Here is a 17,478-nt window from a genome sequence, read left to right as displayed (position 1 = left end):
AAAATCCTTCCTCAATTTTTTTGTTTATTTTTTTGATGTTTTTTTCATATTTATAAAAAATCAGGATAAAAGTACCTCAACTCATGTAAAGAAAGTGGTCAAAAACCTGCTTTAAGGTAAGTAGAGTGCAGAAATTAGACCCAGGGCTAGGGGTAGTTAATGATTTATCTACCATCACAATTTACCATGTTCCTTGGGTTTTGTTACTGGGGACTGGGGTATCTTGTCATCGTGAGTAGCTATTGTTACTTGGCATATCAAAGTACTATTTCAGTCCAGGAATCATTGACCCCAGTTGTACAGTCTCAAGTTAAAATGCACTCTAATTTTGCATACAAGGGTGTATGAAGTCAACATTAGCTTCATGGGTACTTGTGCATAAGTCACAATCAGGATAAAAGTACCTCAACTCATGTAAAGAAAGTGGTCAAAAACCTGCTTTAAGGTAAGTAGAGTGCAGAAATTAGACCCAGGGCCAGGGGTAGTTAATGATTTATCTACCATCACAATTTACCATGTTCCTTGGGTTTTGTTACTGGGGTATCTTGTCATCGTCAGTAGCTATTGTTACTTGGCATATCAAAGTACTATTTTAGCCCAGGAACCATTGACCCCAGTTGTACAGTCTCCAGTTAAAATGCACTCTAATTTTGCATACAAGGGTGTATGAAATCAACATTATAGAGCAGTGATTAGTGTTATTATAGGGTTAGGTTAAGTACAAAAAGGAGCTTTTCTTTTCCACGGACGTGACTTCTGCATAATTACCGCTTCATGCTTCAACATGAAGTCAACATTAGACCACAGACCATTAAGGGCCTTTGAGTTGCACATACATACTTATTTAACCAAAGTATTTTGATTTTCAATTTTGTTTCAGACATATTGGTACAAGAGGAGTATAACAGTAATAATACCGTTTTATAAATAGGCAAAAGCTGTAACTCTCAAACATAGTGCCAAAAACAGTGTTCATCAGTAAAGAAAGGGAAAAATAGGAAGTAATAAATTCCTAATCAAGTGATTGTTGTTAAAATGGACTCTCACTACACAAATAATTTCAACAATACATTTCAAAACATCATTCCCAACTACAATCCTGGAGTAGAGCAACATCATGAGACCAAAGACTTCCCGCCCGCACAACAACAAGCTCACCCAGACTCAGGACAACATTTCAATGTTCTCATGTCCAATGTTATGTACCATCAGCCTGTGGTTAGCTCGTTTCAAAACATCATTCCCAACTACAATCCTGGAGTAGAGCAACATCACGAGACCAAAGACTTCCCGCCCGCACAACAACAAGCTCACCAAGACTCAGGACAACATTTCAATGTTCTCATGTCCAACGTTATGTACCATCAGCCTGTGGTTAGCTCATCAAATCCGTAGGTACAGCATGGCGGAAACACGTTGTGGTGAAATACTACCACCATTTCCCAACAGAACGTACTGATCCCAACCGAACCATTGAAGTTGAGCAACGTTGAACTTCACCGGTATCTGGATGGTTGACCGCTATTGAACTGTGTCTACTTGGTAGGGTAAAACCCCCAATGGCCGACACCCTTAAGGAACTTTTTCCATAAAAACACCAACCTCTTTCCCGCATAAACTCCTAATACTTGCAATATCAACATAGCATTCGTTTCCTTCCAAACGCATCGCAGCACCACTTTTGTTCCTTTGACTCGGTTGGTTGTTTGCCCGCCGTCTCTTCTGCTGGGTAACTGAAGTTAAGCAACATCGAGCGAGTGTGGCCTTTGTTTGACGGGCGTCTGGGATCGGCATGACAGTATGGGTGATTGTTGCTAAATTGATGTTTTACGAATACGAACGAAATTTACGATTTTAACTCGACGATTTTTGTAAAAATCGTTCAACAAAAATCGCGTTGAAGCAAAATACGTAAAAAGTGGAAGAAATACCTACTTGCACCTATTATAGCAAATTAGCAACTCGTTACTCTACCCGAGAAAAAACTCTCGAACAGTTTTGGGTTGCGGTTGTTAGTCGGTCCAATTTTGACGATGAAATTTGGCAAAAATTTGTCCCGATGAGGCCGAGTCTTCGGGGGGCAAAGGCTCCCTTCGTAGGGGCGTCTGGGGCGTTGGTTCCCCTTCTCTGAGTGAGGTCTACAGTTGTTTACTAAACCACCAATCTTTAAAATTTGATAAATAAATTGGGATAAAATCCGCCCCGGGCGGAAATCGAACCCGCGGTCTAGCGCTTACAAGGCAGACGCACTACCAACTAAGCTAACTAGGCTGGCTTGATTAGCGGGATTAAACTTCTGCAGAACTGCCTCCCGAATCCCGAATGAGAGAGTTTCAAAACATCATTCCCAACTACAATCCTGGAGTAGAGCAACATCACGAGACCAAAGACTTCCCGCCCGCACAACAACAAGCTCACCCAGACTCAGGACAACATTTCAATGTTCTCATGTCCAACGTTATGTACCATCAGCCTGTGGTTAGCTCGACAGGGTTCAATACAATGCATGACAACAATAACTTGTACTCGGATCTAGATGGTATTGACGAGACACCTCAGCTTATTGACAATAACATGACCAGTATGGATCTGTACGATACAGACCCACTTGACAATGGAATGATCACCAATCATAATCAGAACATATTTCAACCCCAATCCACTATAAGTAATCAGCAAAATATATTTAATTCCTACGAGGAGCCTAAATTAAACCATTTCAATACCAATCATGTGAATGTACCCCCAATGCAAGATATGAGCACTATACAGCAAGTGTCAAATCCAGTACAATCTCACCCGAGCATTATTCAATCCAACATCAACACCAGTGTTATATCACATAGTAATGTTATTCAATCCAACCCTAATAGTATTATCCAGACTAGCCTACCTCAGCACACAATACCCAGTGCAAATCTCATGGACCCCATTCCAACGAGTTCATTCTATCAGAGTAATTATAATCCAGCTCCAACTATTACACCAACTGAACCTTCTAAACCTACAGAGGAACAACAAGGCAATGTGGTTGTGAATCAAACCGAGGCCCCCGTTGAGGAATCTTCAAGTGTTGAAGCAGCTGCCAAACCCAATGAGAATGTAGAAAACAATGAAGCCATGCAAACAAATGGTGTTGCACACGAAGAACCCACATCTACCAAGAGTCAGTCAAACGAAACCAATGGAAATGCAGTAGCCGAGGGAACGGATAACAGTAAAGGTGGAGATGAAACTATGGATGGCGGGAAGGGAGAACTGGAGAAGTGTGTACGGCAAGGATGTGACAATATTGCTGTAGTCAATACTGAGTGGGAAGATGAATATTGTAGCAATGAGTGCTGTATTAAACACTGCACGTAAGTATGAATAAATAGGAAGGGGCATAATAAAATGAGGGAGAAATTTAATGAAAAATAGATCAGATGGATAAAGAAAGTAAGGAAAAAAGATTGAAAAAAAAAGAGGAAGAAATTATAGAAAAGGGGCGGGGGGGAAAGGTAGGAAAAAATAATGCAAAAGTATGAATATTGAATAAATAGGAAGGGGCATAATAAAATGAGGGAGAAAATTAATGAAAAATAGGTCAGATGGATAAAGAAAGTAAGGAAAAAAGATTGAAAAAAAGAGGAAGAAATAATAGAAAAGGGGCAGGGGGGAAAGGTAGGAAGAAATAATGCAAAAAGGAAAATAGGCATGAATTATTGTCAATTGGCCATTGCTTTTCACCTTTTTCCACTCTTGATATTCTACTAAAAAATGCCCCTCTTTTGTTGTTCTGTTTTCAGGAGTGTATTCAATGCATGGGTCCAGTAATGCAAAAAGGAAAATAGGCATGAAATATTGTCAATTGGCCATTGCTTTTCACCTTTTTCCACTCTTGATATTCTACTAAAAAATGTCCCTCTTTTGTTGTTCTGTTTTCAGGAGTGTATTCAATGCATGGGTCCAAGAAAATCTCAAGGCAACAGCTCAGAATGAAGGCAACACAGTAATGTGAAGAAAACCAAATCCTGCTGAACCTGTTGTAAAGTGAACTGCTAGAAAGTCTGGTACCAACATATTACCCTTTTTATTCCATGCACAGGAAATAATGACAAATTGTTCAATATTTTTTTGGTGCATGGATTAAAAGGGGGGAAGTGCAGTTTTCCTTGGGATATGGGATAAAGTGAACTGCTAGAAAGTCTGGTACCAACATATTACCCTTTTTATTCCATGCACAGGAAATAATGACAAATTGTTCAATATTTTTTTTGGTGCATGGATTAAAAAGAGGGAAGTGCAGTTTTCCTTGGGATGTGGCCCAGCTATCTACCTAAACCCACAGAAAATGGTGGAGAAAAATATCCATAAGATTAATTTACGGGAACCGTAAGAATGGGGGAGCACTTTGAAACAATGAAGGCAACACAGTAATGTGAAGAAAACCAAATCCTGCTGAACCTGTTGTAAAGTGAACTGCTAGAAAGTCTGGTACCAACATATGTATTACCCTTTTTATTCCATGCACAGGAAATAATGACAAATTGTTCAACATTTTTTTGGTGCATGGATTAAAAAGGGGGAAGTGGACTTTTCCTTGGGATATGGCCCAGCTATCTACCTAAACCCACAGAAAATGGTGGAGAAAAATATATCCATAAGATTAATTTACGGGAACCGTAAGAATGGGGGAGTACTTTGAAATGGTGGCATCGTCGCGGAAGTGAGTCGGGAAAGTAAACCATTGCATAGAAGTATGAAACGAACCACCGACCAGTGCTGCCGCAGTAGCGGAATTGTTGCGAACTAGTCGGCCTGGCCCTGGTTTCCATGGCCGTTTCTATGTGTATTTGGCGGTCTTAGTATTAGGAGTTTACGCGGAAAGGGAGGTCACAAGAGTTGAGAATATTCCACCGGAGTCTCTGCTACAATTATCCTCTTCATGAAGTTCCCTCTATCCCCATACATTACCCATGATGATATACTAGGCTAGAGCCGCCAATCAGAAAAATATAAAGGCGAAAACGTTGAAGAGAAATAGGAACCCGAGGGCTTGGTTGTCATGACAACTGATGCGTGATTGTGAGAATACAGGGTGGGCGATGGCGATTTCATTTGGAAGTGGGTAGATGATTTCAATTTTTTTTATATTTATTATATTGACAGCTTTGGCTTATTATTATCATTATTATTATTTCACTTTAACCATGACCTAGTTAGGTATATTGATATCTGGCTTAGCTAATTATTTTCTGTATCCGTGAGATACATGGACATGGCACCCATCTTACAATGGTGGAAGCTGGAAGGATTGGCAGTGCTGTGGTTAAGCTCCCCCTTGGACACCTAGAAAAAAATATCTTCAGCTTTCCATCATCCTTTGAAGAGAAATAGGAACCCGAGGGCTTGGTTGTCATGACAACTGATGCGTGATTGTGAGAATACAGGGTGGGCGATGGCGATTTCATCTGGAAGTGGGTAGATGATTTCAATTTTTTTATATTTATTATATTGACAGCTTTGGCTTATTATTATTATTTCACTACTTATTTTCTGTATCCGTGAGATACATGGACATGGCACCCATCTTACAATGGTGGAAGCTGGAAGGATTGGCAGTGGTTAAGCTCCCCCTTGGACACCTAGAAAAAAATATCTTCGGCTTTCCATCATCCTCAAGAAGATAAAAACCTGTTTTCGAAAAGTGGTAAATCATTTTTATTTTTGCCATCATCCTCAAGAAGATAAAAACCTGTTTTCGAAAAGTGGTAAATCATTTTTATTTTTAGTCAATCATCTCAAATTTGGAATAATATTGAAGAAAACTACCGCAAAAACTTCAAAAGCAGACAAAAAACTCAGAAAATCTCGGTTAAAAAATCTTAGAGCTAAGCAAATAGTGATGGGGCCGCCATCATCCTCAAGAAGATAAAAACCTGTTTTCGAAAAGTGGTAAATCATTTTTATTTTTAGTCAATCATCTCAAATTTGGAATAATACTGAAGAAAACTACCGCAAAAACTTCGAAAGCAGACAAAAAACAGAAAATCTCGGTTAAAAAATCTTGGAGCTAAGCAAATAGTGATGGGGCCAGAGTCAAAGAGGTCAAGGATGTAAGTCTCTCGCTATTGGTAACCTTTACACACACCCGTTATTCATCGACTGATAAATAGGTACCTATACCCTACCTCTATGTATGATAATGATAAGAGTCATGGTTTTTTTCCTTTGGTTTAGAACCCACAAGGGTGCTTGATTCGAATCCCGGCTAAAATTTTCTGATCAAACGTAAAAGAATGTGCGTTCAAACAATACGAAAGCTGTTCCTCGGTAAAATGCTGTTTTTTTATGTAAAATAAAAAAGCTCTCCTACCACCTACCTACTCGTCATTTGAGGAGACTACTATTATTGGCCTCCTAAAGTTCAGTGAAACTTATGGTCTACCTCTACCTTAAAACTAGGACTCGATAACCTAATAAAAAGTACAAACCAAATTTATTAAAAACGATTTTTTTAGGTTATACTACTTTAAAGTCAATATTTAAGGGTATTTGAGTGAAATTTCGAGTGTATGGCCGCCATACACGCCTTATATGGACGCTACGCCACTGTGGTTGGGGTTGGTTGTTTGCCCGCCGTCTCTTCTGCTGGGTAACTAAAGTTAAGCAACATCGAGTGTGGCCTTTGTTTGACTAAAAATTGATGTTTTACGAATACGAGATACGAACGAAATTTACGATTTTAACTCGACGATTTAAAATAATCGTTCAACAAAAATCGCGCGTTGAAGCAAAGTGGAAGAAATACCTACTTGCACCTATTATAGCAACTCTATAGTTACTCTAGCAAGTGACTACTGTACACTCTTCCCCTACTTTAACATAATGGAATAATAACTTCCCCTCTCCTGCCGAATCGTAATGGAAGCATTCTTCACATTCTTTTCAACCTCTTTCCCGCATAAACTCCTAATACTTGCAATATCAACATAGCATTCGTTTCCTTCCAAACGCATCGCAGCACCACTTTTGTTTCTTTGACACTCGGTTGGTTGGTTGGTTGGTTGGTTGGTTGGTTGGTTGGTTGGTATACTAAAAGGGTAAATTTACCCTATCTAGGGGAGTATACCTACTCGATTTACCCTATTTTATTTTTGCTAGTATCGGCAACACTGTAGTCATTTTTGTTTATGTGTTGTCAGCTGTTCAAGTTCAACTCAACTCATTTTTTGGACTTTTTGGCTTTTGGCCTTTTGGTGAGATTTTTGGCTTATTGGAGACTTTCTTTTAGCATTTTGATAATAAGAAGTCTGTGTATTAACTTTCAATAGAGGAATTTCCAGGCAGTTTTCCGACCATGCCTGTACACTCTTCCCCTACTTTAACATAATGGAATAATAACTTCCCCTCTCCTGCCGAATCGTAATGGAAGCATTCTTCACATTCTTTGCAACCTCTTTCCCGCATAAACTCCTAATACTTGCAATATAACATAGCATTCGTTTCCTTCCAAACGCATCGCAGCACCACTTTTGTTTCTTTGACACTCGGGTTGGTTGGTTGTTTGCCCGCCGTCTCTTCTGCTGGGTAACTAAAGTTAAGCAACATCGAGTGTGGCCTTTGTTTGACGGGCGTCTGGGATCGGGATGACAGTATGGGTGATTTTTGCTAAATTGATGTTTTACGAATACGAGATACGAACGAAATTTACGATTTTAACTCGATTTTTGTAAAAATCGTTCAACAAAAATCGCGTTGAAGCAAAGTGAAAGAAATACCTACTTGCACCTATTATAGCGACTCCAGTTACTCTAGCAAGTGACTACTGTCGAACAACGATCATTATAGTCGTCCCGAGAAAAAACTCTCGAACAGTTTTGGGTTGCGGTCCAATTTTGACGATGAAATTTGGCAAAAATTTGTCCCGATGGGGCCGAGTCTTCGGGGGGCAAAGGCTCCCTTCGTATAGGGGCGTTGGTCCTCCTTCTCTGAGTGAGGTCTACAGTTGTTTACTAAACCACCAATCTTTAAAATTTGATAAATAAATTTTGGGATTAACGGGGGGGATTACTTCTGCAGAACTGCCTCCCGAACCCGAATGAGGAGAGATTTTTTTTTAAGAGGTTTGACAGAGGGAGCCGTGGTCTTATCGTCCCGAAATCGAAGAGAGAAGGAAGACAGGATAGGAGAAAGCCAGCCGTTCCGAGAATGAACATTATCACATCAGGATAAAATCCGCCCCGGGCGGGAATCGAACCCGGGGCCTAGCGCTTACAAGGCAGACGCACTACCAACTAAGCTAACTAGGCTGGCTGGATTAGCGGGATTAAACTTCTGCAGAACTGCCTCCCGAATCCCGAATGAGAGAGTCCAACTAAGCTAACTAGGCTGGCTGGATTAGCGGGATTAAACTTCTGCAGAACTGCCTCCCGAATCCCGAATGAGAGAGTTTTTTTTTGCTTCTCGGGGGATTTGAGTGAGAATGAAGGAATTTTTGTGACTCGAATGTTGTATTTTAAAACTCACATTACACTAGGAGACTAGGAACAAAGGGAGGTTCTTTTATACCTCTTTGTAAGGCGTAGGATGCCCGCCATTTCAAATCCGTAGGTACAGCATGGCGGAAACACGTTGTGGTGAAATACTACCACCATTTCCCAACAGAACGTACTGATCCCAACCGAACATTGAAGTTGAGCAACGTTGAACTTCACCGGTATCTGGATGGTTGACCGCTATTGAACTGTGTCTACTTGGTACATAGCTCTTTAACACAACAGCATCAACAAGTTTACCAACAATACCCTCAAAAGCGCCAAACAAAAAAGCTAAAAAAATGGTCGAGCTGAGTCCACGAGTCAGCCACCCGTCCAAATGACAGCCAAATTCAACGTTGCTTCAGAAATCCGTGTAAGAGTTCAGTCAATCTCAAAATTCCCAAAATGATAGTCGAAATTTTTGGAATGCAGATCAAAATGGTTTGGAATACTTCGTTGAATAATATCAAAATGGAGGAAGAATATTCGGATGAGAATGTGGTTCTGCTGGATTCCTATGTGTGGTGAACTGGCAAGGCTTGCTGTGGAATACTGACGGACCAGGAGACTAGACATCGAGGCAATAACTTTCCCGTACATGCCTAAAGGTTTAGGAGTTTGCCGGTCGCAGGAGTTTCATTTTCGCGTCGATGTGAGGCCACAAATGGAACATTGCTGGCATTCCATTGTACATGCTTATAGTATTTGAGTATTGGGAGCGCAGCGCCCAACGGAGGTCGAAAAGTGATGCGCGGCAACTTTCGAAATTATTTACTTGGCAAGCGGAAATTTTCAAATTTCTGACCCAGCCTAGTTAGCTTGGAAACTATAGCAAACTTGAAGATATAGCTAGTTGCCTATAGGTCGCGGGTTCGATTCCCGCCTGAGGCCAACGGCTGTCTTTCCCCTATCCTATCTTCTTAGCTTGGAGGGTAGTAGACATGCCTTGTAAGGACTATTAGGTGGGTTCGGTTCCACTTTCACCTCAGTGACCTCAGGAACAGTAGTACCATTACTTCCAAAGAGCATGTCGTACATCAATTTAGTTACCTCGATGCGAAACCGCAGCTTTTGTAGCGAGTCCAATTTCTTCACATGGGGCATCATGATTGAATTGAAAAACGCTACGTCGTCGTCAAATTTCAACTCCTCTTTCTCCTTTTGTAAGGCACGGATTGACTTTTGAACTGAGGCCAACGGCTGTCTTTCCCCTATCCTATCTTCTTAGCTTGGAGGGTAGTAGACATGCCTTGTAAGGACTATTAGGTGGGTTCGATTCCCGCCTGGGGCGAGTTTTATCTTGAACAGGTAAGGTTTGTTCTCGGAACTTTCCCCCTGTCCTGTCCGCTCTTAGATTTCAAAAAATATGACTAGTCTCAGCTTCACCACAGAAAAAAATAGAAAGTAAAAAGACCTAAGCAAATACCTATCTATTAGAGAAAAATTGGAATCAGTTGGTAATAAATTGGTTCAATCATGTTTAATACAAATTACAAAGGCACGTGACCTAAGCAAATACCTATCTATTAGAGAAAAATTGGAATCAGTTGGTAATAAATTGGTTCAATCATGTTTAATACAAATTACAAAGGCGTGCTTTATTTTACAAAGTATTGGTTTCATTGTTTCATTCAGTGAAACCTAAATACTAAATAGAGATCAAAGTTGATTTTTAACTAGGCTGGCCAAGATGGTTTTTTCCTCTTTTGAAATGTTGAGAGTTGAGAGGGAGATTTTTTAGCGCCATTGCATTTGGGATTTCGGGCTGAATCGTCCCGAAATCGAAGAGAGAAGGAAGACAGGATAGGAGAAAGCCAGCCGTTCCGAGAACGAACTTCGAACTGTAACTGCTATGGTCTTATCGTCCCGAAATCGAAGAGAGAAAGAAGACAGGATAGGAGAAAGCCAGCCGTTCCGAGAACGAACTTTATCCCATCAGGATAAAATCCACCCCGGGCGGGAATCGAACCCGCGGCCTAGCGCTTACAAGGCAGACGCACTACCAACTAAGCTAACTAGGCTGGCCAAGATGGTTTTTTCCTCTTTTGAAATGTTGAGAGTTGAGAGGGAGATTTTTTAGCGCCATTGCATTTGGGATTTGGGATTTCGGGCTGATGTGTGTGGGAAAAAATATGGTCTGTCTCGAAAAATAAGGGATTGTGGGAAACGACGAAAAAAGTGCAATCTGGGATTTTTCTCTCGAATCCGGGAAAAATAATGAAGATGGTACACGGGATTTTGAAAGCATAATTTGTCAACCATATTTGAGACTTTTGAGAGGCAAGAAAAATGTACTATTTTATGAAAAGGTTTGATAGAGGGAAACTATAACTGATCCTAAGGTCTTATCGAAGAGAGAAGGAAGACAGGATAGGAAAAAGCCCGCCGTTCCGAGAACGAACCTTTTATCCATTTAGGATAAAATCCGCCCGGACGGGAATCAAACCTGAGACCTATTAGCTCTTACAAGGCAGCCGCGCTACCCTACCTAGGCTGGCGAATAATGAACCAAAAAGAAGTAAAAATGAAACAAATTACGCAACAGGTACCTACTTGATGTTCCAGCAAGATCGGATGCACTTGATGGTCCAGGAAGATCGGGTGTTATCTAATTAATTTGGGATTTCGGGATAGAACCCACGCCCTCCTGTTTACACCACCAAGTATTCTCCCTTCTATGAAGTGATAGAAGCAGGTAGTTTTCTCCCTTTTATGAGGTGATAAATTTTATTTATAGCATTATTTTTAAATCGTTGTCAGAATTGGATTTTTTTTTTTTTTAATAGATGTTTGATAGGAGGATCTCTATGGGTCACCTGCATGTAGGTACCTGACACTCTGTATTGTGGATAAAAGTTAAATAATAATTGACTTACAATCACAATTGAGAGACTGGGCAATCCTACGCCAGCTATTTCTCAAAAGAGTTCTGTTGTGATGATTCTTGTCATGTCTGTCCCATATGAACTTATATTTCTTCACTTCTTCGATTAATCTACTTTTTAAATCAATTTTAATATTTTTAATTGATTTTTCGGTAGTATCAACGTGACTCCAGGCACACTCCATTTGTCCAGGGTTTAGGTATTATTTATTGCCCTTGGGATTAATTTAATTTAAAGAAACCATTTTTTTTTTTTTACTCCTGACCAAGTACCATTTTTTACTTTTTTACAAAATAAGACACAAAATGAAACACTGCACCATCCAAACACTGTTCTCTAAAACTCTAAACTGACGAAGCACGAATGTGCCTGATTCAGAAACGAACTCCAACTTCCAACTCCAAAACTGATGTTACTGATGTGTTTCAATTTCAAGCTTTCAAGAATCATGCTTGGTATAAAATCTGAGATGTATAGGAATGAAGAAAATATTCTCCCTTCTAGAATCTGTATGCGCAGTACTTCTTCAATGCGTTCTTTTGTTCCTAATATGTCAGCTGATCTTAGCATATCAGCTGGCTAGAAAGAATCTAAAATGGCGGCCGACGACGATTGACAAAGTTTTTTTTTTTACTGTGTTGGCAGTGCCAACCACAGAGCTACACAAGAAACATCACCAAGTATTAGGAACTTATACGCCAAAGAGAGGTTCCGCGAGCACAAAATCTGTACGCGGTGCTCTCAGCGCGAGAACGAATGAGAGAAAAGGGGAAATCTTGAAGTTGTTGGCAGTGCCAACCACAGAGCTACACAAGAAACATCACCAAGTATTAGGAACTTATACGCCAAAGAGAGGTTCCGCGAGCACAAAATCTGTACGCGGTGCTCTCAGCGCGAGAACGAATGAGAGAAAAGGGGAAATCTTGAAGTGAAAAAGGGGAAGTTGAGACGCGCACACTCCTCTTCATTCCTAGAGTCCGGATATTTGAGAGAACAGTTCTGCATGCACTGGTGAGATTTGTGGTTCTCAATTCCGTCTCAGATTCTCCTCATGGGTATTTGTGAAACGAACGTCTCCACCAAAAAATCGGATTTTCAAGTGATGAGTGAAACTGGCATCTCCACCAATCTTGAATATCTTCGTACGGAAATTTGATTTTGTGAATGTGACATCTCCACTATTAGAGGAGGATTTTACAGGAGGACACTCCATTTGTCAAGAGTTTATTATTGCCCTTTGGAATTAATTTAATTTAAAGAAACCATTTTTTTACTCCTGACCAAGTAGGTACCATTTTTTCCTTTTTTACAAAATAAGACACAAAATGAAACACTGCACATGGCAAACACTGTTCTCTAAACTGACGAAGCACGAATGTGCCTGATAAGCCTGATTCAAGAAACAAACTCCAACCTCCAACTCCAATACTGATGTTACTGATGTGTTTCAATTTCAAGCTTTCAAGAATCATGCTTGGTATAAAATCTGAGATGTATAGGAATGAAAATATTCTCCCTTCTAGAATCTGTATGCGCAGTACTTCAATGCGTTCTTTTGTTCCTAACATGTCAGCTGATCTTAGCATATCAGCTGGCTAGAAAGAATAAAATGGCGGCCGACGACGATTTTTTTTTACTGTTGGCAGTGCCAACCACAGAGCTACACAAGAAACATCACCAAGTATTAGGAACTTATACGCCAAAGAGGGGTTCCGCAAGCACAATCTCTGTACGCGGTGCTCTCAGCGCGAGAACGAATGAGAGAAAAGGGGAAATCTTGAAGCGAAAAAGGGGAAGTTGAGACGCGCACACTCCTCTTCATTCCTAGAGTCCGGATATTTGAGAGAACAGTTCTGCATGCACTGGTGAGATTTGTGGTTCTCAATTCCGTCTCAGATTCTCCTCATGGGGTATAATTTATTGGTGAAACGAACGTCTCCACCAAAAAATAATAGAAAGTAATAACTATGTACGGATTTTCAAGTGGTGAGTGAAACTGGCATCTCCACCAGTCTTGAATATCTTCGTACGGAAATTTGATTTTGTGAATGTGACATCTCCACTATTAGAGGGGGATTTTAAAGGAGCTACCGATTTTCCAAATCTGATCAATGGTGAAAGAGTCACCTCCACCAAATCGAAATGTTTTTGTACGGAAATGTACAATTAATTGGTGAATGTGCCATCTCCACTACTAAATGGGTTTTCTAGTATGTTTTAGTACGGAAATTTACTTTTGGGGGTTTTTGATCGAAAGTTGGTTCCTTTTTTTTTTTTTTTTTTTTTTTTTTTTTAGTTTTAATTTTAGCTCGATGATTTTTTCCTTTGTAAAATTCATCTCTCTTTTTCGTTTTACCTAACTTAGGTACTCTTAAAAATCTCAAGAGTAGGTACAGAGTATACAGGACAAGAGTATGCGCACTAGATTTTGGGCCTCATGGTTCCCGTTAGAGCCCAGCGAAAGCCCTTTTTCTGAGTGACCACCATGATTTTATCTACCAAGTAAAAAAAAAAAAAAAAAAAAAATTGTGTAGTTTTGGTTGAGGAACACTGATTTTTATTTTGTTTCTGGAAGGTATTTACCAAAATAATGGCATTTTGAAATACCTATAGTTAAATACATACCTCAAGGTATCTATTATCTAAACCAAAAGCACCAAAAAAGGTACCGTTTGGGAACAAGGTAATATTTTTATTCTGTAGATACCTTCATTTATTTAGGAAGTGCAAGACATCCCCGTGTCAACTTTACCGGATAATCTCGCCGACGGTGTTTTTTATTTGACTCTCTAGCTTAAACAGGGACCTTAGAATATCAGTTGGTGCTTAGGTGCGCACAATTACCCCACTCTCCCCTAATATTTTTATTCAGTAGATAGGTACCTTCATTTATTTAGGAAGTGCAAGACATCCCCGTGTCAACTTTACCGGATAATCTCGCCGACGAGTCGGGGGATTGCCGTCTTGAAAATAATTTGCCATGTTCGAATTGTTCGATCCTTGAATCATCGGGTTGCTCCGAAACCTCCGATCTTGCGGCAAAAATCGCTCGGATTTCTGCACCTGACGCTCAGCCGGATAGCTGGACGGATAACCGTTGTCCGGCAAAAAGCCGCGTTTACCGTACGTCAAATCGGGCAGAGTAGCGTTCATCTTGAGGGGATATTTGTGGTGAAGCGCCGGCGCCTTGGGCGTTCTTTGCGGAAAGTTCTTCGGCAAAAATCGGTTTTGTTCGTTTGATTCCTCGGAGTCCCTCGACAACCCTCGGTTCCGATCGTTTGATTCCGTGGAGTTCCTCGACAACAAACCTCGGTTTTGTTCGTTTAATTCCGCCCAGTTCTTCGTTAAACCTCGGTTCTGATCGTTTAATTCCGCCCCGGTCCTCGTTTGATTCCGTGGAGTTCCTCGACAACAAACCTCGGTTTTGTTCGTTTAATTCCGCCCAGTTCTTCGTTAAACCTCGGTTCTGATTGTTTAATCGTCCCAAGTTCTTCGTTAACCCTCGGTTTTCTTCGTTTTTCGGAGTAAGAGGCTCACACTTTTCCCTTGGAAGAATAATATTCACGGGAGTTTCACATTTGGGTTTGCACCGCGGTGGAGGGGGGAGGTAGGAAAGACTGTGGATGGTCACCTTTGAGAACTCAACGGTGGGGGCCGAATAGACCGCGTGGGGTTTGAAACACGGGACGGGCTCGTAGCAGGCGGGACGGGACGGTGGGATGTCTGACGGGACGCATTTGATGGCCATTTTGATATTGCAATCTGGGACAGTCAATCTGATGCTTGAGATAATTCTTATACAAAGGGGACAGGGTTGTTTCTGACGAACAAGTAGAGGGAAATTCCGTGGGATTTCGTGATATATTTGTTGGAATTTTGTGATGTTTGATTGTGAGGTGTACAATTTTGATTGTCACAGCTGTGTGATGTTTAGATGTGGTGTTGTTTTAATATGTGCTGTTCTGGTGTTTATATTACATGTCGATCGTTCTCATTATTGTGTGATGTTTGATTGTGAGGTGTACAATTTTGATTGTCACAGCTGTGTGATGTTTAGATGTGGTGTTGTTTTAATATGTGCTGTTCTGATGTTTATATTACATGTCGATCGTTCTCATTATTATGACGATGGCCAGTACTGCAGAAATTTCCAGACGGATTCCTCAGATGTGTTCCGACTTCCGACCAGATAAATAAAATTATTTTCATTTCGAACTGCCAGCAGTGCCAGCATTGGCAGTTTCCTTTCTAAATAACAGTTAGAGAGAGAGAGAGAGAGAGAGAGAGAGAGAGAGAGAGAGGAAGAGAGAGATTATAAGTTAGTATCCTACCTACTTAACAAATTTAGGTGGGTATGTAATCACTTAATCAGGCAGGTTTTTCCATTACCTATAATGTATTAGTAGGTACGTAACCCTAACCTAGTCAGTACTGTACTTAAACAAATTTAGGTGGGTATTTAATCACTTAATCAGGCAGGTTTTTCCCTTACCTACCTATGTATTAGTAGGTAGGTACCCCTAACCTATAATGTATGTACCTACTTCTAATTTAATCAAGATTTTTCACAAAAGATAACGGTTAGCGTAATCAAAATAATCGCACTAGAGAAGCTAAATAAATAATCATATAGGTAATATGTAGGTAGACAATTTATAGGTAGCTACATCACATAGGTATATACGTGCGGCTTACAGTACAATTAATAATTAAAACATCAGCACAGTGTGTTATAGGTACCTACATGCAAGTACCTACCATTATCAGCTGACGGTCTCAGGTTAAAAAAAAAAAAAAAAAATATCTGGTGTGAACATCACACGACTTTCCTTATCCTAACTAAATTATGGTTATCTGGGTCTCATATAGGTATGATTTTGGAAGTCTCCTCTCATAACTTTTTCGATATCTCTATCCGTTTAGTCAGTAGAGTCAAGGGTATATCGTGTCTGCCTTGTACGTTAGGCCCATGGGTTCGATTCTCCGCCCGGGGCGCGATTTTAACCTGAAGGGATAAGGTTCGGTTTCGGGACGTCCTGGCTTTCTCCTATCCTGTCTTTTCTTTCTCTCTTCAAATGCGGGACGATAAAACCTTGGGCAGTTACAGTTCCCTCTAATCAAACCTATTAATTTAATAATAATAATAAATAATAATAAAATAAATTCTTCCTATACAGCAGTACATATACACCGGAGAAAAATCGTTCAATTCTTGCAGTATGCTATCCCCGCCAATGTTGTTGAACTATTGTGCAAGCATAAAAACCTATACATATATACACATACCTACCCATGTTGTTGGAAGTCTTTGTGAATTTGGATTCCAAGAAGATAGAGAAAAAAGGACTAATACAAGTTAGTAAACATTGAAAATCCTACGAAGACTTGAAATCCATTTTTTAACTTTATTATCCTATAGGAAAGGAAAAAGTAATGTAATCGGTCAAATTTCGTGGTCAGGTTTTTAGTGCCAAACACGTTTTTTTGAAGGTCCCCTAGAACCTAAATCCAAAAGTTTTCAACCATTGGTCCCGTTGGTTGTGCTGTCCTGTCTGTCTGTCCCGTGGTGTCTGTGTGTCTGTCCCTGGTTCCTGGTCTGTAAACACAAATATCTCGAAGAACGGGTAAGAGCTAAGAGACTTGAAAATTTGAAATATGTAAGCTGTCAAATGTGACAAGATCAACGAAACCTTTTGGTTTAAGACCGGTGCAACGGTTGGCGGCCAATTATTACCGCTTTTGGCCGGGTTTTGGGTGTAATTCTAAACAATATCTCGGGAACGGTATATCAGCCTAGAGACTTGAAATTTGGTATGTAGTTCACAAATGTGACCAAGGGTGCAACAACAAAATGTTTGGAATTGAGATGTTTGCTGCGCTTGGCGGTAAATTTTGGGAACAACCGCCTTTTGGACAGATTTTCGACCGTTTTTTTGGCCGGTTTCTTCAGCTCATAGCCGGTGATCAAAACGGGTTTTGAATATTGTAAAAGTTTTAGGGTAAAAGAAACTCAATAAGCATCATTCAATAGGAAAAGGGAAAAGTCCGTGGGAGTTCCAACCAGATTTGTT

At 40.3% G+C, this 17,478-nt stretch overlaps 2 protein-coding genes and 2 long non-coding RNA genes across 8 annotated transcripts in view; 3 read left to right on the top strand and 1 right to left on the bottom strand.

Moving 5' to 3' along the window:
- LOC103507694 (TOX high mobility group box family member 4) overlaps positions 1 to 4,023 on the top strand; it is a 29,195-nt gene extending 25,172 nt beyond the window's left edge. The window contains exons 14-16 of the mRNA XM_026822494.1: positions 1,106 to 1,374; positions 2,332 to 3,359; positions 3,928 to 4,023. Coding sequence (XP_026678295.1) covers positions 1,106 to 1,374; positions 2,332 to 3,359; positions 3,928 to 4,000 — 1,370 coding nt within the window. The 3' untranslated portion in view covers positions 4,001 to 4,023. The remainder of the gene's footprint in view (positions 1 to 1,105; positions 1,375 to 2,331; positions 3,360 to 3,927) is intronic.
- On the top strand, positions 58 to 1,152 carry LOC113466803. 2 transcript variants are annotated; one of them, XR_003391094.1, is made up of 2 exons: positions 58 to 116; positions 881 to 1,152. It is a non-coding gene; the product is annotated as an uncharacterized LOC113466803 (long non-coding RNA). The 2 variants fall into 2 exon arrangements; XR_003391092.1 differs by lacking the exon at positions 58 to 116 and adding an exon at positions 387 to 445.
- A 9,941-nt stretch (positions 4,024 to 13,964) lies between the features above and the next one.
- On the top strand, positions 13,965 to 14,792 carry LOC113466801. The gene is made up of 2 exons (XR_003391090.1): positions 13,965 to 14,179; positions 14,356 to 14,792. It is a non-coding gene; the product is annotated as an uncharacterized LOC113466801 (long non-coding RNA).
- On the bottom strand, positions 14,275 to 15,403 carry LOC103507679. 4 transcript variants are annotated; one of them, XM_017443442.2, is made up of 2 exons: positions 14,809 to 15,403; positions 14,275 to 14,699 (listed from the first exon to the last, which is right to left on the bottom strand). In XM_017443442.2, exons 1-2 carry the CDS (start codon positions 15,153 to 15,155, stop codon positions 14,297 to 14,299), a joined length of 750 nt encoding a protein of 249 aa, XP_017298931.1. In that variant the 5' UTR covers positions 15,156 to 15,403; the 3' UTR covers positions 14,275 to 14,296. The 4 variants fall into 4 exon arrangements, with proteins under 4 accessions (XP_017298931.1, XP_008470397.1, XP_008470396.1 ...); XM_008472175.2 differs by having other exon boundaries at positions 14,275 to 14,790; positions 14,858 to 15,403; XM_008472174.2 differs by having other exon boundaries at positions 14,275 to 14,795; positions 14,863 to 15,403.
- Between the last annotated feature and the right edge of the window lie 2,075 nt (positions 15,404 to 17,478).

The sequence above is a fragment of the Diaphorina citri genome, unplaced genomic scaffold, assembly GCF_000475195.1.
Source record: "Diaphorina citri unplaced genomic scaffold, Diaci psyllid genome assembly version 1.1 scaffold335, whole genome shotgun sequence".
NCBI classification, from domain to species: domain Eukaryota; kingdom Metazoa; phylum Arthropoda; class Insecta; order Hemiptera; family Psyllidae; genus Diaphorina; species Diaphorina citri.
Note: the sequence above shows the minus strand (reverse complement) of the source record. Positions and strands in the feature narration are given on the sequence as shown.